The sequence below is a fragment of the Palaemon carinicauda genome, chromosome 17 (genome assembly GCF_036898095.1).
Source record: "Palaemon carinicauda isolate YSFRI2023 chromosome 17, ASM3689809v2, whole genome shotgun sequence".
NCBI lineage: Eukaryota > Metazoa > Arthropoda > Malacostraca > Decapoda > Palaemonidae > Palaemon > Palaemon carinicauda.
Genome location: NC_090741.1, coordinates 61,165,971 through 61,193,146, shown reverse-complemented (window position 1 = coordinate 61,193,146; position 27,176 = coordinate 61,165,971). Strand labels below are relative to the sequence as shown.

Sequence of the window (27,176 nt, the reverse complement as noted above, 5' to 3'; positions counted from 1 at the left end):
CAAGCAGTTACATGACGTTGCGTCCTGGTCTCACGCACCTGTTGTTGTTGACAGTTCACAGACTGTCAAGCAGTTACATGACGTTGCGTCCTGGTCCGCTACTAATGCACCAGTGCGTGTGGACTCTGCTTGTAAAGCATTGCCACCACGGTAGGTCTCTCCCTTGCTTGAGACTCGGCTATTATCGGACAAGGTTCCTTCAGATGAGGAAGTTGCTGTTCCCCCTCCTACTGATATTCCCTTGAGGACTCTGTCAGACGGAGAGGAGCCTAAAGCTGCTTAGCCCCCTATGGACTTTAAATAAATCATGCTGATTTTTAAGGATCTTTGTCCGGATCTTTTTGTAACTGCTGCTCCTCGTTCGCCTAAACGTCAGAGCTTACACTAGGCCTAGCTACTTCGAAGCCGTTGTTTTATAAGCTAGTGCTCTCTCGCTCTTCTAAGAGAGCTTTACGTTTGCTAGGCTACTGGTTTATCACCAGGAGGAGTTTGGGGGAGACAGCCTTTGCTTTCCCTTCTTTTAAACTGGCTTATAGAGCGAGAGTCTGATATGACACGAGAGAAGTTCTCGGCTTGGGAGTTCCTGCTTCTGCCCAGATAGACTTCTCAAACCTCATAGACTCTCCCTGGCGCCTGGCCATGAGACGCTCCAAGATTTTACAGGTCGACTTCACAGCTATTTTCGAGCCTTTGAAGTTTTGCTGTACAATTATGTCATGCATAAACAAGGCTTTCAGGGATGGCTCCAATGATCTGACAGCCACGTTCTCTGCAGGAACAAGTCCCTCAGGGATGGCTCCATGATTTGGCAGCCATGTTCACTGCAGGAGTACGTAAGAGGCAAGTGCGCTCAATGTGTTCATTGTCAAGACAAACTTCACGATGAAGTCTACCAGGCTGTCTTGACAGCATTTATGGAAGGCGACTGGATGGTCTCTCTCAACCTTCAGGAGGCATACTTCCACATTCCTATACACCCGGATTCCCAACCGTTTCTGAGGTTTGTTTACAGGAATGTGGGGTACCAGTTTCGAGCCCTGTGCTTTGGCCTCAGTCCTGCGCCTCTCGTGTTTACGAGGCTCATGAGGAATGTGGCAAAATCTCTCCATCTATCGGGGATCCGAGCCTCCCTGTACTTGGACGACTGGCTTCTCAGAGCATCGTCCAGTCTTCACTGTCTGCAGGATCTACATTGGACGTTGAGTCTGGCCAGGGAGTTGGGACTTTTGGTCAACCTAAAAGTCCCAACTGATCCCATCCCAGATTATTCTATATTTGGGGATGGAGATTCGCAGTCAAGCCCTGCTCGAAGTCCAACTAATGCTGAAACGAAACGTTTATTCAGTCAGGAGTTGGAACAGTCTCGTAGGGACTCTCTCATCCCTGGAGCAGTTTGTCTCACTAGGGAGACTACACCTTCTGCCTCTCCGGTTCCATATAGCCTTTCACTGGAACTAGGACAATACATTAGAGACGGTATCATTCCCAGTCTCCGAACCAGTAAAGGCATGCCTGAAATGGTGGGACAGCAATATCAGTCTGAGAGAGGGACTATCCCTAGCAGTCAAGAACCCAAACCACGTGTTGTCCTCAGACGCGTCGGATTTGGGTTGGGGTGCGACCCTGGACGGTCGGGAATGCTTGGGTCTGTGGACCTCAAGTCAGAAGAGCATGCACATCAACGGCAAGGAGCTATTAGCAGTCCACTTGGCCTTGATGATACTAGAAGGCTTCTTCGAAACTTAGTGGTAGAGGCAACTCAGACAACACCACAACTTTGGCGTACATCTCCAAGCAAGGAGGCACACACTCCTTCACGCTGCTCGAGATTGCAAGGGACCTTCTCTTATGGTCAAGAATTCGAGGCATCTCCCTGTTGACGAGATTCATCCAGGGGGACTTGAACGTCTTGACAGACTGTCTCAGTCGGAGGGGTCAGGTGATACCCACGGAATGGACCCTCCACAATGACGTGGGCAAGAGTCTTTGGGCTACTTGGGGTCAACCCACCATAGACCTCTTTGCCTCCTCGTTGACCAAAAGGTTACCAATCTATTGCTCTCCAGTCCTAGATACAGAAGCAATCTACATAGACGCGTTTCTACTGGATTGGTCTTTTCTGGACTTATATGCATTCCCACCATTCAAGATAGTCAACAAGGTACTGCAGAAGTTCGCCTCTCATGAAGGGACAAGGTTGACGTTGGTTGCTACCCTCTGGCCCGCGAGAGAGTGGTGCACCGAGGTACTTCAATGGCTGGTAGACTTTCCAAGAAGTCTTCCTCTAAGGGTAGATCTGTTACGTCAGCCCCACGTAAAGAATGTCCATCAAAGCCTCCCCGCTCTTCGTCTGACTTCCTTCAGAATATCGAAAGACTCTCAAGAGCTACAGGCTTTTCGAAGGAGGCAGCCAGTGCGATTGCAAGAGCTAGGAGAGCTTCTACCATTAGAGTATACCAGTCGAAGTGGGAAGTCTTTCGAGACTGGTGCAAGTCAGCATCTGTGTCCTCGTCCAGTACCTCTGTAGCCCAAATCGCAGATTTTCTTTTACATCTGAGAAAGGTTCACTCCCTTTCAGCTCCCACGATTAAGGGCTACAGGAGCATGTTGGCTTCGGTCTTTCGACATAGAGGCTTAGATCTTTCCAACAATAAAGATCTCCAAGATCTCCTTAAGTCTTTCGAGACCTCTAAGGAACGTCGTTTGGCAACTCCTGGATGGAACTTAGACGTGGTCCTAAGGTTCCTCATGTCAGACAGGTTTGAGCCATTACATTCAGCCTCCCTGAAGGATCTCACCCTCAAGACACTTTTCTTAGTGTGCTTGGCTTCGGCTAAAAGGGTCAATGAACTTCATGCCTTCAGTAAGAACATCGGCTTTTCTACAGAAAAAAGCTACTTGTTCACTTCAACTTGGTTTCCTGGCCAAAAATGAACTGCCTTCTCGTCCTTGGCCTAAATCTTTTGATATTCCTTGCTTATCAGAGATCGTAGGCAACGAACTGGAAAGAGTATTATGTCCTGTTAGAGCTCTTAAGTTCGATTTAGCTCGTACTAAGTCATTACGAGGGAAATCTGAGGCATTATGGTGCTCAGTTAAGAAACCTTCATTGCCTATGTCAAAGAATGCTTTGTCATATTTTATCAGATTTTTTTAATACGAGAAGCTCATTCTCACTTGAATGAGAAAGACCGATGTTTGCTTAAGGTTTAAGACGCACGAAGTTAGAGATATAGCAACCTCCGTGGCCTTCAAGCAAAATAAATCTCTGCAAAGTATTATGGACGCGACTTTTTGGAGAAGCAAGTCAGTGTTCGCGTCATTTTACTTAAAAGCTGTCCAGACTCTTTACGAGGACTGCTACACACTGGGTCCATTCGTTGCAGCGAGTGCAGTAGTGGGTGAGGGTTCTACCACTACACTTCCCTAATTCCAATATCCTTTTAATCTCTCTCTTGAAATGTTTTTAATATTGTTTTATGGGTTGTTCGGAAGGCTAAGAAGCCTTTCGCATCCTGGTTGATTTGGCGGGTGGTCAAAGTCATTTCTTGAGAGCGCCCAGATTAGGGGTTTGATGAGGTCCTGTTGTATGGGTTGCAACCCTTGATACTTCAGCTCCTGGGAGTCTTTCAGCATCCTAAGAGGATCGCTGGGCTCCGTGAGGAAGACAGACTTACAAGGCAGAGTAATCGTCTAAGTCAACTTCCTTACCAGGTACCTATATATTTTGGTTTTGTTATATTGATAACTGTCAAAATGAAAAAAAAAAAAAAAAAAAAAAAAAAACTCTTAGCTTATACGCTGTAAACATAATTAACTCTGGTCTCTACCCACCTCCTTGGGTGTGAATCAGCTATTATATATTCACCGGCTAAGTTAAATATTTAAAAATGATATTTTAATTATAAAATAAATTTTTGAATATACTTACCCGGTGAATATATAAATTAAATGACCCTCCCTTCCTCCCCAATAGAGACGCAGCGGGACGAGAAGAATTGAAGGTTTTGTTTACATACAAGAGTGGTATCTGGCCGACAGTTGGCGCTGGTGGGCACACCCGCAACCTTCATAGCGATCGCTCGCGAGTTTTTTGAGTGTGTTTTCTGTCGAGCCGCAGAGTTGCAGCTATTATATATTCACCGGGTAAGTATATTCAAAAATTTATTTTATAATTAAAATATCATTTTAGCAGAAATATTTTGTGGTTGTGGGGGAGGTTTAAGCATCATCTTATACAATAATGTAGTTCAATTAAAAAAAATAAATCAATAACAAAATACATGCATAATATTAGCAATTAAGCATTCTTAAAACCTCAACCTTAATTTTTATTGTAATTAGCTGATTTTAATAATTTCATAGTTATTGCCAGATTATTAATGGACTTTTATTTAAAATAAATTATTTCCACGAATCTTAACTTTGGAAAAATAAAATGTTATTGCAGTAACTTAAAAAATGCCAAATAATTTCCTAGCTATTGCCAAATTATTGATGGACTTTTATTTGAAATGAATCATTTCCACAAATCGTAACTTTGGAAAAGTAAAATGACGTTGCAGTAATTTAAAGATGCCAATTCACTCAAGAATAAGAATTAAAAAATTTTTCCTCTTGCTGCCATGTACCGCCACGTATAAAAAGGCGGTAGAGGATGAAAAGTGCTCAGTAACTACAATAATTATAACTTATTTCAGATCCTTTTTGTTGTGCTCTTGTTTCAGTGGCTTAGGAAAATGTTTATTTACAGTTCATAGAGTTGGAAGTGTATTGTAATCTTTACGTTTCAATGTTACAAGTGTAGCCTACTTGGTTGCTTACCCAGATATTGAGCCTGATGAATAAAAACAAGCATTTGCTTAAAGCAAAAGCTTTTAAGAAAAAGCAAAAGCTCAAGTAGCAAAAGGTAGCCAATGCTTAGGCAAAAAGTGATTGCTTAATTATCACCGTTTGCTACCTTTTGCTGAATGGAGTCCTAGCTTTTGCTTAGGGACCCTGCCACGTGCGACTTGTGTTTTATCCATTCCCAATCTGACGGGCCCAGCTCATGTCTGGTACCGGAGCACTTCCTAGGGTACTCCATGTAGTTCAGTAGAGGAATTTGGTTTATTTGCCTTTAACTACAGATTCATTCAGGCAGAATAAGTTCCAGTAGTAGTGAAAGTAGTGATGAGGGGGTTTAAATTTTGGAATACGCACATGAGTGCAATCAATTGACCCAATTGCATATGGAAACTGATATTTTCCTGACCACTTCTCTTGGGCCCTTCTCATTTCATTCTCAGACTGGGGAAATCTTATTCTGGAATTTGCTTTTTCAACAATTTTCTTGAGAACCTCTCCAATAACTTTACTAACACTTGTTTGATGAATACCTATCTCCTCTCCTATGCTGTTTTGGTATCCTGGGTCTGACACATACCTTAAGAATGTTTTCATTCAATCCTTATTTGAGAGAGCACCTCCGCTTGTTTCTCTATATTCGCCTAAAAATGTCGTGCCAGCCATTCCACATTTTCTTCACTGAATCTGTACAATTTTTGTAATCGTAAGGTAATGTTGTATGGCGATTTTGGTAAGTTTTCTTTATACAAATTTGGAGAAAGGATGAGCTGCCTTAAACTTTTTTAAGCAATTGCTGAGAAGCTTAAGGAATTGCTATGTTTTATTTATGGGAAATGAAGCAATTGCTGATAATTTCTAAGCATTTGCTTGAGCGTAAGCATCTGCTCTAAGCATTTTCTACTAGCACAAGCATTTACTTTGTTTTATTCATTAGAACTGAAGCAATTGCTTTAAAATCCAAGCAAAAGCATTTGCTGAGGTTGTCTATGTCGATGAATAGGTAGTATTTAAACACGGTGTGTGTTCTATGCCATGAAAAGTTATTTTTGCCTATCACTGCCATCATTATGTAGTCTCAACTGTGACATTATCTAAAATTCAGTAGGCTACGACAACAGAATAAGATTCATCTGCAAGAGACTTTCAGGTAAGACTACTAAATCTTATCCTTGTTTTGATGACATGTAGCCAATAACACAATTTACTGAACTACGTGACCTATTGGTAAGAGTAAAGGAAATGCATCTGTTGTCTTATCTTGTCTGATCCAACATTAAAATTGGAAAATCATTTCAAATCATAGTACATGGCAGTGCACCTATACCAAGTTTCTAAATCCTGACCATAACTTTTTGTCTTGAGGTGAAGGGAAAGAGATGGATATTTTTAAAAAGAATTTACATCTTTATCACAAAACAAAAACCGAGGAAAACACTCTTAATTGCTTTAATAGTAGTAACTTACTTTCTCAAATGTTTAATTTTTTTTTCATAGGTAAAATAAAACTAACCTACAGTATGAATATTAGCCATCAAAATAGTGTAAAACTACACATGCTCGGCTCAGCTCATGCTTAACAGTATGGTATGTGAGTATTCTTGCTCTTACAATTTAAGTCTAGTGCCCAGGTATGAAGAGTTTAGTAAAACACAAAGTAGAAAAATTTATTTTATTTTTAATACATATTAAACAATAAACTGGTGATTTTCTCAACCATCAAAATATATAAAGTTTTGAACCAGTTTAGGAATGCACATACCTGACTAAACAATCACAGCCTTTTATACATACAAAATAGCACACCAGAGGGTTAATAAAATGATAGTAATTACATAATGTTCATCAATACCTTCTACTCTGTACATATTATCAACTCATCCAGAGAGCCTAAAATTTGTCATTTTTAGTTACTCCATGTTAGAGACGTTTTGAAACATATGGCTTCAACAAATTTATAACATGCTGCAATTGACTTTATGTAATATCCAAAAATATGTTAGGTTGTACAATGTAACTTACAAACTTCTGTCATTTGTAAAATAAGCTTTAACAGTGATTACACTTTAAAACCAATTGATTGTTATTGATAGATTTATTTATACCAATTCCATGTGTTTAATTCAATGAAACATTGAATAGATAGTAATTAAATTTTGACAGACAAGACCGTAGGTTTCAAGGACTTGATAGTTTTAACATTCCTTTAAAGAGGTAATTTGGCATTTATAAACAGATTACTCTAATAGCATAAAGATAGAAATAAAAATGCGGGACATGATTCTGAAATACACAACATTAAAATTATAAGTAACTGATACAGGGTAAAGTATCACTTCTTCCTAAGAATGAAAAATTCTTGAAAAAAATGTTAAAGGACAAAGCATTGGGAAGGACTTTGCACCCAGATACTCACAAATGTCTATTTTTTAACAGGTTGAGGACTTTGAGGATTCAAAACTGACGCAGCCCAACTATACAGGAACAGATTAGTCAGAGTGAATAGCTAAAGGAGAGAAGTCACAGGATGGAAATAATACATCATCCTGCCATCACTGGAATCTGAGCGAGTTGAGGCATGTCCAGATAAGCATCCGTACCTATTCTTTGGGACATAAGATGACCAAGTAGCAAAATGTCTCTTTGACTGTGTAAAGCAAATTTGCCTGGTGGTTTGAGACAAGGATTGGAGCTACAATTCTGCCAGAAGCAAGGTAAAATTTACTGAGTCATAGAAAGATTTCCTTTTTCTTAATTTGTTGTTACTGTTACATTTTTCTTATCAGGAACTTGCGATGTCTAGCGCAGAGTTCTAGTGATCCATTTAGCATTTGCGGGTGTAAACTGTTTACTATTAAACTGACCGAACTTTATCATCAAAATTCATTCTGATAGAACGTTAACTTAGTACTGTATATAAACAGAATACCATAGCAGCATTGAAGGCTTTATTACTGGGGTAATTAGGGAATATGTTGCTTCTGTTACAACAGATGATGTTAAAGGAAAATGGACACATTACAAAATCTGCATAGTAGTGGGCAATTAAGTCAGGAGCTAATGGTGAGGATACCTATATTCTTAAATTGTGTTTTCGAGATTTTCCATCCTCACTATTTAAATCCCCTTCAACCATCTAAACATTATTGGGCTAATCCATATTCTTAAACAAGAGTTATTCCTACACAAATACAAACCCCTGTCCTTTATAGGAAATTGAATCAAGAGAAGCTTGAACAATGCAGTGACTGGTAAACGCTAGCCAGTCGCAGGGAAGCTTTGCCCCCTATTGCCGGTATACTAAACGGTCTCCGATTCCTGCCGCCGACTATCACATGTGCTATCGGCTCCTCTTGGAACTTCTCTTTCTCTTTTCAGTGTGTGTGCTTGCTTGTCCATTCCTGGGAGTGAGTGGTATTGAGGTAGATCCTCATGCTTTGTACCCTTTGTACGGGATGCATGTGTGTCACTTGGATTCCCTGTGAGGAGGGTAGGTAGTGGTCACCTTTAAAATGTCAAAAGGTGGAAGGCGGCTACGGGCGACTTCTCTCCCTTAGAAGTTCTGTCCTTGGGTCAGACTTCCCCGATTGACCAACCCTCAATGAGTATCGGGAGGAACAAGATATTCTCAAAAGAAATACCGTAGTTCTACTAAACACGTGAGTGCGCTCAATCTTGCTGATCTACAGAGTGGCGCACACCTTCCCTGAAATGATAAGTGCTACAGCATTGGAAGGGTTCTTGCACAAAAATCACCCTAAATATGCAAGCAGTCTTATGTCTTGAGAATGCTATCACATTTCAGGTACACGAATCCCTGCTATTTATCTTTATTGTCCCATCACTGACTTTTTTTTTTTTTTATTGTCTCCATGGCTAACTGTCGTTCCGTATTTGAGAATTTCTTCTTCTAGATCAAGAACAAGCATATTTGAATATCAGCTAACCTTTAAGTTTTGGTTGTCTTATTCTAGCTGCTCAGTATCCAAATATCATCGAAAATATCTTAGATGAGGAAATCATCTCACACAAACCATTCTCTATTATTGATGATTGAGTACATGATAATGAATTTTGTTTCCTGCAAGATGCACTACAGGACATGTTATTCAAGCTATGTATTATATTATAGGTTTCATTATTAAATGTAATTCTTGTGCTGTCTTGCACCAGTCATGTGAGGAAGGACAATTTTTTTTTCCCAGTTATTCTTCACTTTTATTCCGGTCCAGAGGGAAATGGAGACTATAACCATCTATTCTTCTTATGCCCTTACCACATGGCTGGCTTTGTCTGGCCATTTGAGGAATGGTCGTCTTCAAATTGTGGTTATTAATGGTTACATCATAACTGCAAATCTATAGTGTTGGTCACAATTTTTATGCCATATAGATGTATAACTGGATTCTTAAATTAATTGAATACCTCTTGTCCATAACCCCCCAAAAAAGATAACTCCCTCCTTATTATTTATCTTAGAAGCCTTCAATGGACCTCAGAGCCCTTTAAGTTGTACTGCCCAAAACATCAGCTGCTACTCTCTTAAGAGTTTAAATATACTGAGCGGTTTTCAGTAGTGTCAAAAGATCTTACTAGATCCAGTTTATAGTGCTAGTTAAGAGTGGATAGATCCAGTTTACAGTGCTACTTGGAGTGGATTCATGGTTGGGTGGACTGCTACGTTTGATTTTGTCTCTTAAAAAGGTACTCTACCCATAATTTGTCCATCTCAACCTGCTTATTTCCTCCCTGGATTGTTTCCTTTCACCAAATACTTGCTTGTCTTTGGGCTTAAGACACTGATAAGACACTCAGTTCACTGCACTACCATACTAATTGTAATAGTTCAGAACAGTTTTATGGTCTGCATTTCGTGAAACTCATCTCGGCGTATCTGAAAATTAGTGTGCAATGGGAAGATTGATTCAGGCTGTTTAAATACAGTACAAAAAAATAGCCATTTTAGTCAACCTTACAGCAAAAAATTAAATATCAAGGTGGTTACTTTTAGGAATAAAACATGAAAAACAAGTTACTCGAGTGTATGAATATAGAAAAAAAAAATTAGGCTATTTATCTTGATTACTGTATACTTGACTTTGTATGCTCTTATCTTATCACTTACTTCATCATCTAGTGGTGGATAAACATGATGGGCTATTTGCCATCCTCTTTGGCAAAGTCACTTCTGGTATTCCAAACTATGAGTGGAACACTATGAATCTAAAGTACTTAAAAATTTATCACTAATGTACAGACATTCCCTTGGTAAACAACAAAAATCTACGATCTTAAAAATGCACACAAATTATATTTTAAACATAACATACACCAGTAACTGAAAACATACAAAGCCCTTTTGAGTAAAACAACTGAATGATAAACTAATCATCCCTACAAAGAAGTCTGAAATATACAAATGCCGATATTATCACAAAATGAAAACGTTCATCAATACAGCCACATTTACAAGCTACAACAAACTAATAAAATTAATCCTTGCTTAATGTAATTGCAAAATATTTAACAAAATCCTATAAATTAACTTTCATATATACTGTACTAAATAAGTTTCTATTAATATAACAGGATTAATTATATACTAATTTGAGAATATACAAAACACTTTTATTAAAAATATAAGAGAATGGCTCCATGTGGAAACAAATTGCAACATTTATTCCCCCATGGAAATTGGTAATTTAATCAAATTGCTTTTGAACACTGCATGTTGCTTTAAGAATATCCTGTCATAAAATCTACTCCACTGTAAGTAAAGTAAAAACCACGTTGTTTGTAATTCAGCTATCATAGGAGTCTGTACAAGAGATATCCCAACATAACTACAACAAAAATGCAAAACTTTTCGGAAGACAAACTCACAACAGAAATTAAAACTTACAATTCAATGAACAACAGAAATTAAAACTTACAATTCAATGAAAAGAAGTATAAGTATAGAACTGACCTGTTAAACAAACTGTAACTGATAAACTTTCTATAACTGTTGAAAGTGTTACTTGCAATATGAAAAAAAAACTATGTACAGTATGCCATCCTTTCTTTTATCCTTGATATATTTGTGTCATTTCAGGTCTGCATTTGTTGTGTGAGAGCATAAATCTGTTGGGTCAGAATAGAATTTCTATGCCGCAAAACCTGTAGGAGATCCGCCTGGCGCTCAAGAACCCATTCAAGATTACTTGGTCCTCTGTAAAAGAATAAAAATCATTACAAAAATATTTGAGATTTCAAAATAAAAATATTTAGGTTAAACTAGAATAAAAAGTTAATTAGTGGTACTGTACTTCAGTATTTTTTGCAAATCTGGTCACTTTTTTTCAATATTTAATGTACAATACTTTCAATTGTTTTACAAAGCCAATAATTTCTAGTACAAACCCGCAATAATTTGTAACCATAAATTTTTAAAGTAAATTGTATTTGTTCCTAAATCAATAAAAACCATCGTCATTTACTACAGAAGAATGATAACAGCGAAGCTGGAACAAGGCAATAGAAACTTAATGAGGTGTAAAAAATCCCACAGGGAGTTACCAATCTTCTTCTATTCACTTAGATGTCACCAATCTGCAGCTATTCACTTCGATTTCAGCCATTGGAGAGTGCAGACATCTTATGTCTGAACTTTGGCAGAAATGTATTTAAACTTTAATATTTTTCCTTTTTCTAGTACGTTTGAGTGTGATTGTTGTCATCATGCTGGTATTGTGGACATGCCTGGGAACACCGCCATAGACCTGTAATTTCATGAGCGGCATCGATGTGAATTCTCATTAGGTTTCCCAGTCCTGCAAAGATCAGTTATGGGCCTCAGAATGTAATGAGTGTAAGGAATAACCATCCTCCCAGGGAGGGAAGTTGCCAGAATGAAATATAATGGTGAACCTTTGCAATATTTAACGCGGGTTCATTTCAAGTTATATGCCCTTTTTTTCTTTGAAACAAGGCAGGATGAAGACGAAGAAGCCAAGAGGAACTTTTGAGGTCGCCCTCAAAGTCGAAGGCCAGATGTACTACTTCTTGCCCTGTGATTTTCCTTTCTGACCCCTGGGGCCACTTGAGTAAGAGTCAACCTTTGGGGAAGCTCAGAGACGAATGTGTTGCCGGCTCTTAGTGATCCTCTGGGTGAGGCCCCTCTTTTTCAATAGGTGGAGGTTCTGCGACATTAGTGGCAGTCTCAGGATCCAGGGCTCCCCATCGGAGAATAACCTTCAAAGTTTCCTGATTTTAAGACGTCCAGAGGGATCTCTTCAGGAGCAGTTGGCCGTCGTTCCCCCACCTGTAGACGGCACTGTAGAAGAGGAGCTTCAACCTAACCTCTCCAACTTCTCAGAAGGCTTATCAAGGACAGTAGCTTGTGGCTTGTCAATCTTCTGCTTCCTGTCGGTAATCCAGCCTCCTCTTTGCAAAGGTTGATAGCAAACCGTCTCACAAATAATCACTATCTCTAGGGTCTTTTAACTTTTCCAGTCCTTCGGTGAGTGTGTTACCATTACACTCCAGGTGCAGAGAGCACTCTCATGGTTACACTTCTAGGCAGAAGGCGTCAAGTTCTTCTTGCATAAGACACAAGAATCCCAGCTTGCCGTCGACTCAGCACCTTTCTTCAACTTCTCACCGTTGATTGAGGCGCTTGAGTTCTTTGTCCAGCCATGCTTTGCCATTATGATCCACAAAACGCTTCGTGTTGCAAGGAAGCCTCTCCATCGCAATCCAACTACGCCCCGCATTCCAGTCTTGCTTTGCTCATACATTCTTAGTGCTCTTCACCTCCATGCTCCAGCAATAGATCTTCAACAGGATGCTCCAGTCGGCACTCTCCTTCACGCTCCAGACATTTTTCTCCACGTTCCGCTAAGCGTTCAGGCTGCTCATATTGCCATCAGAATTCACCATACTTTGATGAGGCTCCTCCTCATCCTTCAAAGTGGTATGACTAGTCGAGTAGAGCACGTTCCGTCAAGATTGAAAGACTAGTAGACACACTCCAAAAAATTCCCAAGCACATTACCTGCATAAAGTGGTAAGGGATATGTTGCTTTCTAACCCTCACTCCCCTTCTCTTCATCAGCAGAAGGGAGAGGGTGGTTCCTGTTCTTATGGTCCTTACAAGCACTCGCCCGCACAAAGGATTACGGCTTCTCGGGACCCCTCACCTTCAAAGTTTGGGTCATAGTCCTGTTCTAGGCAGGACAATTCAATGTCCCCAATCCTTATAATCAACATTAGTTCAAAGCGAAGGGACAGGAGGAGAGTTCACGAGACTTGGAGATAGAACACATGGTTTTTTCTGTTCTCTCTTCTCTCTCCCTCCACAAAAGATCTTTTTTTGTGGACAACTCTAGGATGCCTCTGATAAGAGTATGATCGACCCAAACCAGCGACTTCCTCTTTGAAGATTTTGAACAAAAGGGATCCCTGTCTCCTTCATCTTGAGACTTTTATTTCCTTTCTACGTAGGTGCAGGTGCATAAACAAAAAGACAAGATGGGACTAAAGACAGAGAAGAAGCAGGTTCCACCAGTTGACCCCACGAAACATCTTCAGATTGTGAGACACGCGGATCAGGCGAGTAAGATTTCATCTTCAGTATCGGCCTCGCGCCGAATCCTAGAGGACGTTCCATTCCTTTGCGAGACGCACAAAACGACGATTCTGAGGACTCAGTTGGGATTGATCCTCAATCTGCAGACCCTGAGTTTCTTGGCAATTGAAGACTGAGAATCTGAATCTACTTTCTTCAAAGTGTTGAGGAAAATCCGTGAAATTACCAGCCTAGAAGAAGCATTTGGACCTCCATCAAAGGGCTGGAGGACATGCATTGACCTTCTGTACCGCATTCCTTCTAATGCAAAACATCGACTAGAACTTCCTTGGTCTACCTTAGCCAAGGAGGTTTTGGAGAAGGTTGAGGCCCAGGCAGCGGGAGAAAAGGACTCCTAAATCCAGCAAGTCATCTGGTCTCATACCTATTCCACTGCCTAAGCAGAAAAGGTATTACAGAATCTTTGGGGCACTACCATCACCACTTCCAATTGATCCCAAGCTTGCTGTCATCACTCCATGCTGTACTTCAGACAGGCTTTTGTCAGTCGCGGTGTTACTCTCCTCGGCAGATGCATCTGCGATGGAAGACAAGGCCATAAACACCCTATAGGCCACCTTCTGGATTGACCACTGATCTGGTACAGTCGGTTATCTCGAAGATATGGATAACTTATCCAACCCCACAAAGAAGCAGGCGTTAAAGGATGTTGTGTTAATGGGTGCTAAGGCGGCAAAGTACCTGATGTATCACGTTGCTAACCACGGGGCGAACTGGATACAATACTGAAGAAACGCCGTGAAAATGTTACTTTGAGGATGCACGAGCGCATTAGACTCAAGGAAAAAGCTGGGTCTGTGGAGTACCCCTCTGAAGAAGCTGGACCTGTGGAATACCTCTCTGAAGACCTCGTCGCCATTTACAATTGAGGACAAGGCGACCACGAAGGAAGATCAGAGGAAGTAGACGCATAACTTGTTGATATGAAACGTTGTGCTCTTTCAGGCACCCCAGGTACCTTTTACATCCGGGTGGCCCAAGTCATTAGTACAGTCCATTCAGCCCAAGAAGAAGAGTGGTCTACAACCAAAGCCCATTCTCAAGAAGCCCTCCCAGGTACCCTTCTCTTGTCAGTTCCAGAGACGTAGCAGAGGTAGGGATAAGACCAGAGGAAAGCACATACGCTAAATGAATGTCCCTCCCGTAATACCACCAGGGGGGTTGCCTATAAAGGAATTGGAGGATGTGGTGGTTCCACACAGCGGAGGACTGGACTATCCATTTATAAGCTCTCCTCCTCCAGCTTCAACGTAATCTATCATTAGGAATTACCAGAACTTCTAAACCCTTCAACAATAAGTAGGAAAGAAGCTGGAGAAGGACGCCCTGCAGGAGGTCAACTCTTTGTTGTGAAAAAGGCATCTGAAGGCTAGAGACCGGTCATCGGTGTTTGCTCAGAACAGATTCATTCATCAGATCACATTCAGGATTTTCATGAGGGTGTTTGGAGTTGGTATCGTCCTAGGCTTCCTAGCCTCAAGACGACGGAATCTGGTTGCTTCACTACTTGGACGACTGATTGATTGTTGTAGAATCAAGAGAAACCATGTTGGCACTTCGAGACTGACTTCTCTACTGGGGATCATGATAAATCGAGAGGTCTTATTTTCATCCCTACTCAGAAACTGGTTTACTTGAAGATGGAGTTTGATACCATTCAAGGAAGAGGTAGCTCTCCCTTTCCTGTGTCAGTCATATCTGCCAGCTCATCATTGGCAGAGACCCCTTGGCCATCTGACATCTCTGGAACAGTTAGTTCCTCGGAGGCAGACTTCACATGCGGTCTCTTCAATGGAAGCTGAAGTTATCATGGTCTCAACATGCAGATGATCCTCTAGCCTTGGCTATCAGAAAGAGTTCCAAGATGAATCTCGAATGGTGGCTGGAGGAGACGAACCTTCGAAGGGGAAGTCGGCTCTCGATTTCTCCTCCAGAGCTTCATCTGTTTACAGTTGCATCGAAGGAAGGATGGGGAGTTCACCTAGGTCATCATGAGGTATCATGAACTTGGTTAGAGCAAGATCGACAAGTTCCCATCAACATTTCGGAGTTGAGCGACGGACATTTTGTAACGGCCTTGAGCAACATACTCCAAATCTATTGCTCAACAGTACCGGTTCTAACAGCGGCGTTCGAAGGCATGTTTCAGCACCAATGGGTCGACCTTGACGCCTACGTTTTTCCGAAGTTTGACCTGCTATAAAGGGTTCTGTATGTAGTCTGAACATCTCCGAACATGCACACTATTTTCATAGCACAAAAGCAACACCCTAATCTGCTACTTCTTTTGACAGACACCCAGATCTGATGCTGCTACTTTTGACAGACCCTCAAAGAGAATTATCTTACTGATCTGCTCTTCTTTTCACAGATACCCAGATCTGCTGCTACTTCTTTTGACAGACACTCCGAGAGAACTTTCTTAACCCTCTACGTCAACCACAAGTCAGGATTTATCATGAGGTAGTGAAGTCCCTACAGCACACATGATTATCCAGCATCTCGTCTCGGATAGGCTTTTTTTGGATACCTACATAAATCCTCAACAGCAGTCTACCTCTTCTATGGTTGTTGTCTCGGAGCCTCTGTTCCACTAATTGCAGACTTATTGTTTTACTTACGTAGAAGAAACTCTGCTCCCTTTCAGCAGTAAAAGGATATCACTTGGCCTTGAGCCAACTCTTTAGACTTGGGAGTAGACATCCTTCTGCAGAAGAACTCTCGATGCTCATACGGAGCTTTGAGCATTCCAGCCCTCCAGTTGAAGAGAGTCCAACATCCTAGAATGTCATCAGTTTTGGGTTCACTTAAAGGGGGGGCATCTTACAAACCATTAATGCAAGCCTTGAACAAAGATCTTCCGTTGAAAACGGTGTTCCTGCTCACATAAGCCTCGGCTAAGCGGCTCTTGTAAACTATATTGACACTTTCAACAATACCCATCAAGGGAGTGGAGTGATGTTCCTTTCAGTTGCATCCCTGCGACTGTGGATAAAACTCGTAATATATAGTCTCCCAATCTTTTCAGGTTTAAAGGCTTCATGAGGTAACTGAGAAGCCTAACCAGTTATTACTCTGTCCAGTAAGGGCATTGAGAGCCTACCTGAAACGTACCATGTCTGCCACCTGCGGCATATTTTTATCAGCACAGGAAGGAATAAAAAGAAAATCATGAAAAACTCCATTTCCTTCTGGCTAAGGAAAGTTTCATCCCCATCTGAGAGTGGGATAGGAGTTAAAGTCCATGATGTTACAGGCGTTAGTACCTCATTGGCCTTTAACCCCAACTCTGTGGCACTCATTCTACAAGCAGGTGTCTGGAAACAACACACTACCTTTAGTCCTTTACCTGAAAGGATGCAACTCAGGTACATGAACACCTTCACTTTGGGACCCATGTTAGCTATTCAGCTGGTGGTTTAGCAACTTCAGCTCCTCTTACAGGACACGTAATTCAGGTCGAGTGCCAAGATTATGAGTAAGTATGCGATGAAGCTATGAGTAACTGGTTTTTTTATTTCTTGCCATCTTTCCCTCTCTTGGGGCACAGCTTCGGAGGGCTTGCTACCTGGACTCGACCTGAATTGAAGGTAAGATCACAATAGCTTTCAGCTACCTTGTGTGTAAACAGAGGTAGTTTACCCAACACTTCTTACAAGGGGCCAGTGTGATTTATCCAGGCAAGAAATTGATCTTCATCAGCTTGAGACAAGTCTTTTTATTTTTGCCAAGTTTACAACACAGAATGCTATCTCAAGCTCAACTGCTTTGAGGCAAAGGGTTCTGTTCCTCCTTAAAAATGCTTATGGTTCACGAGGTGTAAGGAACCCGACTCTAGCATTATATACAGTCTAGAGTTCTTGCATAGAGTTTCAGCTAGTTGGAATGGGATTTGTATATGTGTAGGAACAAATGAAAATATTTTATAAAGTAATTTGTATTATACAAACAGTCCTTTACTTTAATTAGAGTATGAATTTGTCGAAATTGGAAACTGCCGTCTAAACTATTAACGAGGTGATTGTAATTACTGATTGGTGGAGAGTGCGCCGAGTCCACTCACTAGGTAGAGCAAGCCTATCTACACAAGACTTGTGGAGTGGTTAAAGCAGGCAGTAATTTAAATACAAATGATTGTCCTTTAATAGAATTGTAATTACATAAAAGTCCCAATGGCCAAACTCACAAAGACGAGAGACCAGAAATATTTTCAACGTTTAACAGTTGCCATACTGATAAAGCATGGAGCCAAAATAGGAAAGGTTAAGTGGTAAGAAAGCCTAGTTAATTTAGTTTAGGGAAACTACTTGAAGCCATGTTATGAATGGCCTCTTAAGCAATTCCTCCTTGCAGACTGCCAATCAACAATATTTACCCCAAAAAAAAAAAAAAAAAAAAAAAAAAAAAAAAAAAAAAAGCTTCAATTTACCTTCATTTTTAACTACAAAAACTATCCAAGTTCTTTATATCCTAAGAGTTCAGAACACTGGAATCACAATACATCTCGCAGTTATGATGGCAGTCAGGACACAATAGTCATGAAATATTGTTTGGTTAGGGTCCAAATTAGTAGTGCAAGGGTATTACTGACCATTGAAATGGCAAGTAAAAAATTTTTTTTAAAAATTTATTTACTCGATCAAAATCATTCCCTTGGTGGTAAAAAGACAGCAATGTGGACTGATGACTAAGGGTTTCCCAAAATGTTTCTTTAGGAACAATTCTAAGAACAAGCTACTTAAGAACAATTATAGGTAAGTACAAGAATCTAAAGGGTTTCAAACTGCAATCATTAACTATAATAATCATCTACAACTGGCACTGTCCTCAAAGTTCCTATACTGCCTCCTTTCACCTGCCAGATACCAATGCATTCTGCCTATTACTTCATATCATTTATTTTTTCTATCTTACCATCTAGTTGTCCAACTTCCTTAACCTACCGTTGCCCCAGATACTATCTTTAGCAATAAACCTTTCATTCTAGACAAACCCTACGCGAGAGTAGAAATGTGAATTGGTGGTGCCACTGAATATAAAATAATAGTAATAATAATCATAGCAACAAAGTGAAAAACTCTACTTACCTGACTCCTACATAAGAATCAGGACGTGTGAACCTGAATGTTAGGTCTTCAGCTAATATATCTGGTGGCAATCCAGCCCCATTGAATCGTACAACTTCAACTGAAAAATCAAGTGAACTCATTATTTGAGGATGCATTAAAAGATGAGGGTATTTATAAAAAATAACTTTTCTATTACACTCTTTGCTCAACACCTCTGAGATGCAGCCTTAAATATTTAGAACTGACAATTAACAATACAGAATCAACAAGCCAACAAAAAAAATACACTAAAACTAATTACAGTGTTCTTACATGGTACTCTGAAATTAGCACTGGACTAAAGATTTTTGTAATAAAAACAGCATCATTATGTTGAGAACAAAGTTCTAATAAAATTTCTTCTCATTTCTATGAACCTTCTCTGATGTTCATATTGCTGCTTTTCTAGAAGCTCGATTTAATCAACATCTATACGTCAAACTTCAAAAAAGATTTCCATTTCCTTTCCTTTCAAATTCTGTTGTCACAGTTTAATTAAGATGTGTTCTAGATTGTTTACCTATTGCTCATCAAAAATATCTTCTTCTGTACTTGTTAACAATTACTGTAAGTGTTCAAGTGAACTGTCTCTCGGAGATCATGATCCACATTCTCCTTGTGTACCGTGTTGAGGTAAATAAGTATTGTGATTTAAATAATCGCTTAGGAGTGTACTTCTCTCACGGGGCCTTCTTGTGAAAAATATGTTTCTACTGTTACCAATCAAGTTAAAAGTTCCAACCGCAAAATGAAACTTTATTTTAGTTCTGGGGAAACCCCAGAAAGAACAAGTTTCTTGTACATAGCCAGCATGACAACGACACAACACAACCTTTAGTTAAGTCACATATCAGCTAATTTTCGATACTGATGAACTTCAAATGCTCTAAATATTGCAAGCTTCCTTTATTAGAATTAAGATCCTCTCTTAAAAGTAATAAATTTCATGTTACCCATCCAACTGTCAAATCTAACTTAACTTTTCAAGTTGAGTCAAGTATTAATAGTGTTTCTTTCAGTAAATATTCTGAAAAGTTTGCTGGGCAGTAAAGATTTGAAAGCTCATGCAGAGGCTTGAATTCTTCTATTACTTTAGACCCAATTTGTTAAACCCTTGCATTCCAGCAATCCTAGTCACACTTATTACACAACTAGATTGCGAGCTGGTTGACTAAAGAGATGATGTTTGTAGGTAATTAAATAGGAAGTGTTCTTGAATCACTTAACTTTGCATATTCTATATTAGGGGCAATTTCTCGTCTCTTAAAAGAGAAATTTTCATAACATCAAAAATTTTAAGTAATTTTTATTTTTCCTAACATACTTACCGAGATTTACTTCCTTAGGAGAGTCACTTGGTGACCTCTTTCTCGACCATTTTTGGCGCCGATATCCCTCACCCCGTACTCCATACAGGCCTACCCCCGCCGCCACAGAATGCGCCCCGAGGGCAGGATTAGGTCAGGTCACTGCCTCTCTGGGCGATTCTCCTCATTCAGTCCGCCATATAGCCCAACTTGGCAATGGAAGGATGGCACCCGGGGACGGAAGGGAGGGCCATTACCCGGAAGTAATTCTCGGTAAGTATGTTGGGAAAAATAAAAATTACTTAAAATTTTTGGTTTGTTCCAACACGAATACTTACCTCGAATTACTTCCTTAGGAGACTTATACTTTAGGAGGCGGGAGTGCTATTCTGACACTTGACTAGGCACGTAGGGCCTAGAGGGCTATGGAATGCGGGGGCCCATCAGAGTACGGGAGTGAGGGTAACTGCGCCACCTTACGCTATTACTTAAGATTTTACTTCTTAAAAATTCTTCTGACGATTTTCTCCGGATGTAGTCGCGAAGAATGTGTTCATCGTTGGGTACAGCCTCTGGCCTTACCGCTACACAGCCCGGAGGGCGGCCATGACTGTCCCAATGGAGAACCTGTCCAAGGATTTCCTTGAATAACCCTTGAGGTAGTGGGCAGTAAAGTTTGACTGGTGCGACCAAGTACCTGTCTGTAGGATCTGCCTCACCACCATGTTTCTCTCAAAGGGCAAGGGGGTGCTCAGACCCCTGATGTCATGGGTCCGGGGAGTGCCTGGCACTGCCATTTTATCCTCTTCATAGGTTCTAGCGATGCCTTGTCTCAGCCAGCAGGAAATGGTGTTCTCGGGAACTTGCTTCCTTTTAACACCTGTGGAAACGAAGAGGTTCCTAATACCTGGTCGGAGTGAGAGAAGTCGAATGACAAACCATGTATCTTTCCCACTCTCTTATCGGACGCCAAGGCCAGCAAGAAGACGGCCTTGAGGGTGAGATCTTTGTTCACGATATCTTTCAAGTGTTCAAAGTGGGAGCGACACATCATCTTCCGGACCTTGCCTAAATCCCACTGGGGCACCTTTCCCGCCTGAGGGGGGTAAGACTGCTCGAAGCTTTGACAAGCATCGCTATGTGTCTCGAGGCCCCCAGGACGATGCCCTTCCGGAGGAAGACTTGGCCTAAGGCAGCCCGAACCCCTTTTTATGGCTGGGATTGACCTCTCCACTTTGTCCTTGAGAAACACCAGAAAAACTGCCATGTCTGGGACAGAGGCCTTAAGAGGTCTAATGAACCTCTCAGTGCACCACTTCGCGACGGAGGTCCACTTTGCTTGGAAGACCGCGGGTGGCGACTTCTTAGGAATAGAGACATTCTCTTAGCCGTGGAGGAAGAATATCTTTCTTTCTTCAGGAGCAGCTCTTAGTCTTCAGTCGTGAAGACGTAGGGAGAGAGGCCTGCCGAGGAGCTTGAGAAAGTGAGGCTGGTGCAGAAGGTCTGACCTGACGGACAGAGGCCACGGCGGTTGACTCGATAGGTCTTTTAGGTCCGCGAACCACTCTTCCTGCCTAGCCACCAGGCCGCTACCAAAGTCATCTGTAGGTTTCGAGCCACCTTTATTCTGCTGAGCACTTGTCTTATCAGCGTGAAAAGGGGGAAAAGGCGTACACATCCAGATTGTCCCACTTGTGCTGAAAGAGTCTTCTAAGGAAGCTTTCGGGTCTGGTACAGGGGAGCAAAAGACTGGGAGTTGGGCGTTGAGGTTGTTGCAAGGCGGTCAACCACCGGGGAACCCCAGCGTTGAATGTTGAGCTTGGCTATTCCTGGGAGAAGGGACCATTTTGTCCCTACTATGTGGCCCATTCTGCTGAGGTCGTCGGCCAGAACATTTACTTTCCGGGAATGAACCTTGCTAACATCACCACTTGATTCCCTACCACTCAATCTATTTTCTCTATGGTGAGATCACACAACTCCTTCAATTACAGTACCCTGCTTGTTTATGTATGCCACTACCGTGGTGTTGTCGCTCATCCACGCCACGGTGTTCCCCTTTAGCAGACTTGCGAAGTGTAGGCACGCCTTCTGGACTACTTCCAACTCCAGGACATTGTGTGGAGTTGTCTCTCCCCTTCCAACCAGGTCTCTCGTGCCGCTTCGTCGAGGGGAAGGCCTCCCCACCTCTGGTTGGAGGCGTCTGTGAACAGTAGTAACTCGGGAGGGCCGGTCCCGAAGGACGTCCCCCTGAGTGAGTTCGACTGGCAATGTCACCATTCTAGGGAGGGTCTTGTGTCTGGAATGACTGGGATTAGCACCTGCTGCGAATCCGTCTGTCACCAGAGGTTCCTGAGAGTCCATTGGACGGAACTGAGCCTTACCCTCCCTTGGGGAACTAGGTTCTCCAGAGAGACCAGGTGACCTGTCAGCTTCTGCCCGTCTTCCGCCCTCCTGGGGTGTTCTGACAGGAACGGCTGACTAATGAGCCTGAGGTTTCATATCTTATTCTCCGAAGGGAAAAAATTCTCCCCGAAAAAAGTCTAATGTTATTCCCCAGTAGTTCATTCCGGTGGAAGGGAATAGATTTGGTTACTTCGGGTTGATTCAGTTCCCCAGATCCTTGCAAAAACTGGGGGAGACTTCTCCCTTGTCCCTCCAAGAGGACCTTTGAGGCGGGAAGAAGCCGCCAGCCGTCCAGGTATCTGATAAGGCGTACGCCTCGTTCGTGCGCCCCCACTGCGACAGCCGTGTGGACTCTCACGAACACTTTGGGCGTTGTTGACAGACCAAAGAAAAAAGGGGGGATCCTGAATTGCAGGAGCTGGGAACCCTATTTTACCCGGGGGAACTTCCGACCCGAGGTGTGGACCGGAATCTGGAAGTATGTGTCCTTGGGGTCGATGGTATCCTACAATCTTTCTCCCTCAAGGACAGCAGGACTGAATTCTGCGTGTCCATTTAGAAGTCCGTCATCTTGACGAACCTGTTGAGAGCTGACAGATCTATAACCGGTCTCCACCCCCCGGTCGCTTTTAGTGCCAGGAATAGGAGGCTGTAGACACCTGGCCCTGGGAGAAGAATTTCTTCCATGGTACCCTTCTCTAGCATGGATGACACCTCCTCTTGAAGGGCGGTCCTCTTTAACGGGTCTTTGGGATCTAGCCATTCTATCCGGTTGGCCGGAAAAATCGTGGGTGGTTCCGTTAGGAATGGAAGTCCGTAGCCCTTCTTTAGTAAGGACACTGTCCAAGGTTCCGCTCCTTGAGCCCTCCATGCTTGCCAATGACGCCTGAGTTACCCTCCAACCCGAGGGTTGGGTGGGGATAGGGGCCTCCCACTCTTATCTTCTTCTAGAGGGGCGGCCTGACCTGTCTCCCCTAGAGGCGGGGTAACCCGACCAGAAGGAGCTAGAGGGCGCTGGAGCTCCCCTGCAGAGGGGCTGAGGCGTTGCGGACCAGGAGGAAGAGGGGGGCTTCTCTCCTCGTAGTGCTGGTAGATGCTTGGGGTGTCGCGGCACTATCCGAGACAGACCTCTATAGGGTGGTCTCCTAGGAGTTGTAGGTCTGAGGACGTTAGTCTCCTTCTATTTCAAGACCTTCTCCATTATGGTTCTAGTTCCTTCCGAGGAAACAGAGACTCTCCCCCCAAGGGAAAGCTGCGAATGGGTCTCGTTTCCCCGTCTGGTGCCTTCCAAGACACTATCGCCAGAACAGTGTCTCGCTTCCAGAACACCCAGTTATCTGTTAGTGTGAGAGACTGATAGTTCAATAACCTTAAGGGTTGAAGGCCTTGCTGGACAGGGTCCTCGGGGTCAAAGGAGGCTTCCACACCTCCCAAAGAGTAAGCCCACCAGTCCAGCCAAGAGGGGACGTTTACTAAGTCCCTCGACATTTTCTCCATCATGGAGGCTCCTGCTGGTGAGAACCAGACTGGGGCTGAAGAGGCTCTACTGTCTGAAAACGCCTTGACTAAGGATGACCTGCTGACCCTCAAAAAGGCTTGACTTCCCGGAAACTACGTCCGTTGTTGCAGGTTCCGGTACCTGTGGTGTCTTCTGCAAAGGCTAACCAATCTCCTATAGACGGAGTCCTCCGTCAGGGATCGCTCTTCTCCGTCAGCCGGGGACCTGGATTTCATCTGCGGGGACGCCCGCACCAGGGGGCCTGGGTTACCGCAAGCAACACTGGTTCAGCGGGGACTCCCGTCGGCCCAAGGCTCTGGGTGCCGAGGATGCGGTTCCCGTGGGCTGACCCGACAGCGGGAACCGTTCCTTCTGACCCGAAGGCCGCACCAGCCGGGCTGGTTCGGCCAGGCCGCCCGACCAGCAGCGCGTTTCCCCCGCTGGGCGGGGTTAACCATAGGCTTCGGGGACTTACGCTTACCTGTGGATTCCTTCCTACCGCTTGATCTCGAGGCGCCAGGTCACCGGGCACTCCCCGGGAGCTTCGGTTCTGGAATACCAGGCACTCCCTTGCGGTGGTACCGGTTTCCCCGGCGGGGAGCTCCGCACCAGGTTCGGGGTCAGAACCGGCAACGCCGTACCGTCGAGGGCTACTGTTCGTGTATTCTCTCCGGGGGACGCGGACGCGGATCCTCGTGGGCTGACCCAACGGAGGGAACCATTCCTTTTAAGTCCGAGGGCCGAACCAGCTGTGCTGACTCGGCCAGGCTGCCCGTAAATAAGCCCGCTTACACCTGCGGGCGGGCTGGGGGACGCGGACGCGGATCCCCGTGGGCTGACCCGACGGAGGGAACCGTTCCTTTTAAGTCCGAGAGCCGAACCAGCTGTGCTGATTCGGCCAGGCTGCCCGTAAAGAGGCCCGGTTACACCTACGGGCGGGCTGGGGGACGCGGACGCGGATCCCTGTGGGCTGACCCGACGGAGGGAACCGTTCCTTGTAAGTCCGAGGGCCGAACCAGCTGTGCTGATTCGGCCAGGCTGCCCGTAAAGAAGCTCGGTTACACCCGTTGGCGGGGTGAACCGGAGGCTTCGCGGTCTTACGCCTGCCTGAAGAGGCCTTCTCGCATTTCTCCCTGCGAGGGTTATATCTGCGTCTGGAGGATGGCCTTCGTGGTGAGAAAAAACCCTGGGTTGTCGGTCCGGGGGACGCTGCAAGACAGATCTGGGAGGCTCCTTCTCGGCGAGGCCCTCGGCTGCAGAAGAGACTGAAAAATACGCTAAGAGACTGGAGAAGAATTAGAGACATTTTCCCCCACATGGGGTCATCAGAGGAGACGTGGCCTGCATGCACCAGGACTACGTCTCCCCACACACTCCCGAAAGTAGTACTTACCTCGAACTACTTCTTAAGAGTTTTCTTCTACACAATAAACCAACCTCGTCTCCTACTCTGGGTAGGAGAGGGTGGTAGGGAAGCTCAGCCCGGCGGGACGCCCGGCGCTAGTCTTCTTAGGCGAACCCTTCGTCGCCCACTTCCTCTTGGTGCTATACCGCACCCACTCAAACTCTTGGGGAAGAGCAATGGGCACTTCCCCGCAACTGACTTACCTCGTCCCCTACTCTGGGTAGGGGAAGATGGCTGTATAAGAATCTCTATTCGACGAGGCATCGGGAATTAATTTGGCGAGGAGAGGCTCGTCTTCCTACGAGTCTCTTGGATGTATTCTTCCTTTTAGTGCCGAAGTGCACTCACTGCACTACGTTCCAGGACCAGTAGTCCTGACACGTGGTTGAAGAGGAACATAAGCTGCCCCTACACGGCAACACCGAGGATAAGGGGAGGAAGAATGATTTCTTGTAAAAAGTTTTCCTTTCAGCTATCAATTCCTTGAAGAAAATCAAGGAATACCGTTCCATAACGCACACAACGCACGACACAAGCACTAAGGAAATGAATTAACCCATTATGAACGAGAATTATCTATTGGTTTTAAAAACACCATATTTGCAGAAAATACTTTATTTTGGTCTACTATCAACATAAAATCATCACCATAAAAAAATTCCTTTCTTAAGTATGATTTATTTGATGGCAGCTTTTGCTGCCACTAGGCACTTGAATGAACAAAAATTTTCTATTCTAGACATAACATATAGTATTTTTAACAAACATAAGTATTTTAAGCATCCCTTTATCATACTTAGTAATTATCATTACCAATCATGCCTTTTATGAAAAGAACTGCAAATTCTATCTGAATTATAGTACATAAAAAATTCAATCATATAGCATATCTTACTGCCACTAGCCACTTTGAATGCACAAAATATCTGTTTTTGACGTACAATATAATTTTACATTAAACCTAAGTATTTCAAATATAACTTCATTATCTCTAATAATTATCATCACTAATCTTGCCTGTTACAATAAAAACTCCAAATTCTTACTGATTCATAATATAAAAGAAAAAAAAATACTTAAACATATTGCATGAGTTGCATATCCACACTGTTCTATTTTCTTGTACGTAGGTTATCCCTATATAGCTTCAAATGATTTCAGTCTGTTGTTCATTATGCACTACTGAGGTATTTTATGATAGGGCAACATGCATTTTGGATGAAGAGGTACAGAACACATATGTATTTTGTGCGTCGAGAACATTCGCGGCATCTTGAGTGACGCTGGTCTCCTTCCTTGGTCCAGTGCTGCTCACCATTGTACAGCACAGAATCATTTGCAATTCCAGAAGACAGTCTCTTAGGTCCAGGAGATGTACGAGGAGCACCATATTGCTTCATTATGGCAATTACAAAATGCCAGATGAAGTCTATCAATGGATTATATTTCCCAGTTTGCGATAAAGCATCCATGAATTGACAACTTGAGCATTGATGCTCCAAGCAAATACTGCTCACCACCATTTTCTTGAACGAATTCGAGTTCTATAGGCCGATACTTGTTGATCAAATATATCAACACCACCCATCTGTTAATTATACACCTGAATGGAATTGAGCATATCAACCTCAATATGCTTTTTCTCAAGTTTGCTCCATCGCCCTGTTTTTTGTACTTGAAGCATTCTTACTTTGAAGTCACAGCAGCTACCTTCCATTTTACTACTGATGTGCTACCAGTAAGTGCCTCTTCCATGTACCCATGATATTTTTTCTTCTCCTTTTCCTTCTTTTCCATTAGTGGGGCACCATGAAGACGATCCTCTCTTAGTGTGCCAGTACCTCCTATTCCTCGATTTGCTAACTTTTCCAGCAATGGTTATGAGGTGAAAAAATTCTCAAACACTGCATGCTGGCCAGCCTGTAAATTGATCTCATTAGACATCTCTACTATGACATTTGGACCTTAGCCCAGTCCT

The 27,176-nt window shown here is 42.9% G+C and overlaps 2 protein-coding genes and 1 pseudogene across 2 annotated transcripts in view; 2 read left to right on the top strand and 1 right to left on the bottom strand.

Annotated features, from left to right (window-relative positions):
- LOC137656812 (mitochondrial thiamine pyrophosphate carrier-like) overlaps positions 1-27,176 on the top strand; it is a 615,169-nt gene that overhangs the window by 59,313 nt on the left and 528,680 nt on the right.
- The window catches only part of LOC137656101 (uncharacterized), a 505,345-nt pseudogene continuing 482,193 nt past the window's right edge, over positions 4,025-27,176 (top strand).
- Positions 6,504-27,176, bottom strand: part of LOC137656810 (transmembrane protein 192-like) — a 58,690-nt gene continuing 38,017 nt past the window's right edge. Inside the window, exons 6-7 of the mRNA XM_068391121.1 lie at positions 18,562-18,661; positions 6,504-11,056 (exon numbers count right to left, since the gene is read on the bottom strand). Of these exons, the coding sequence (XP_068247222.1) occupies positions 10,936-11,056; positions 18,562-18,661 (221 nt within the window). The 3' untranslated portion in view covers positions 6,504-10,935. The remainder of the gene's footprint in view (positions 11,057-18,561; positions 18,662-27,176) is intronic.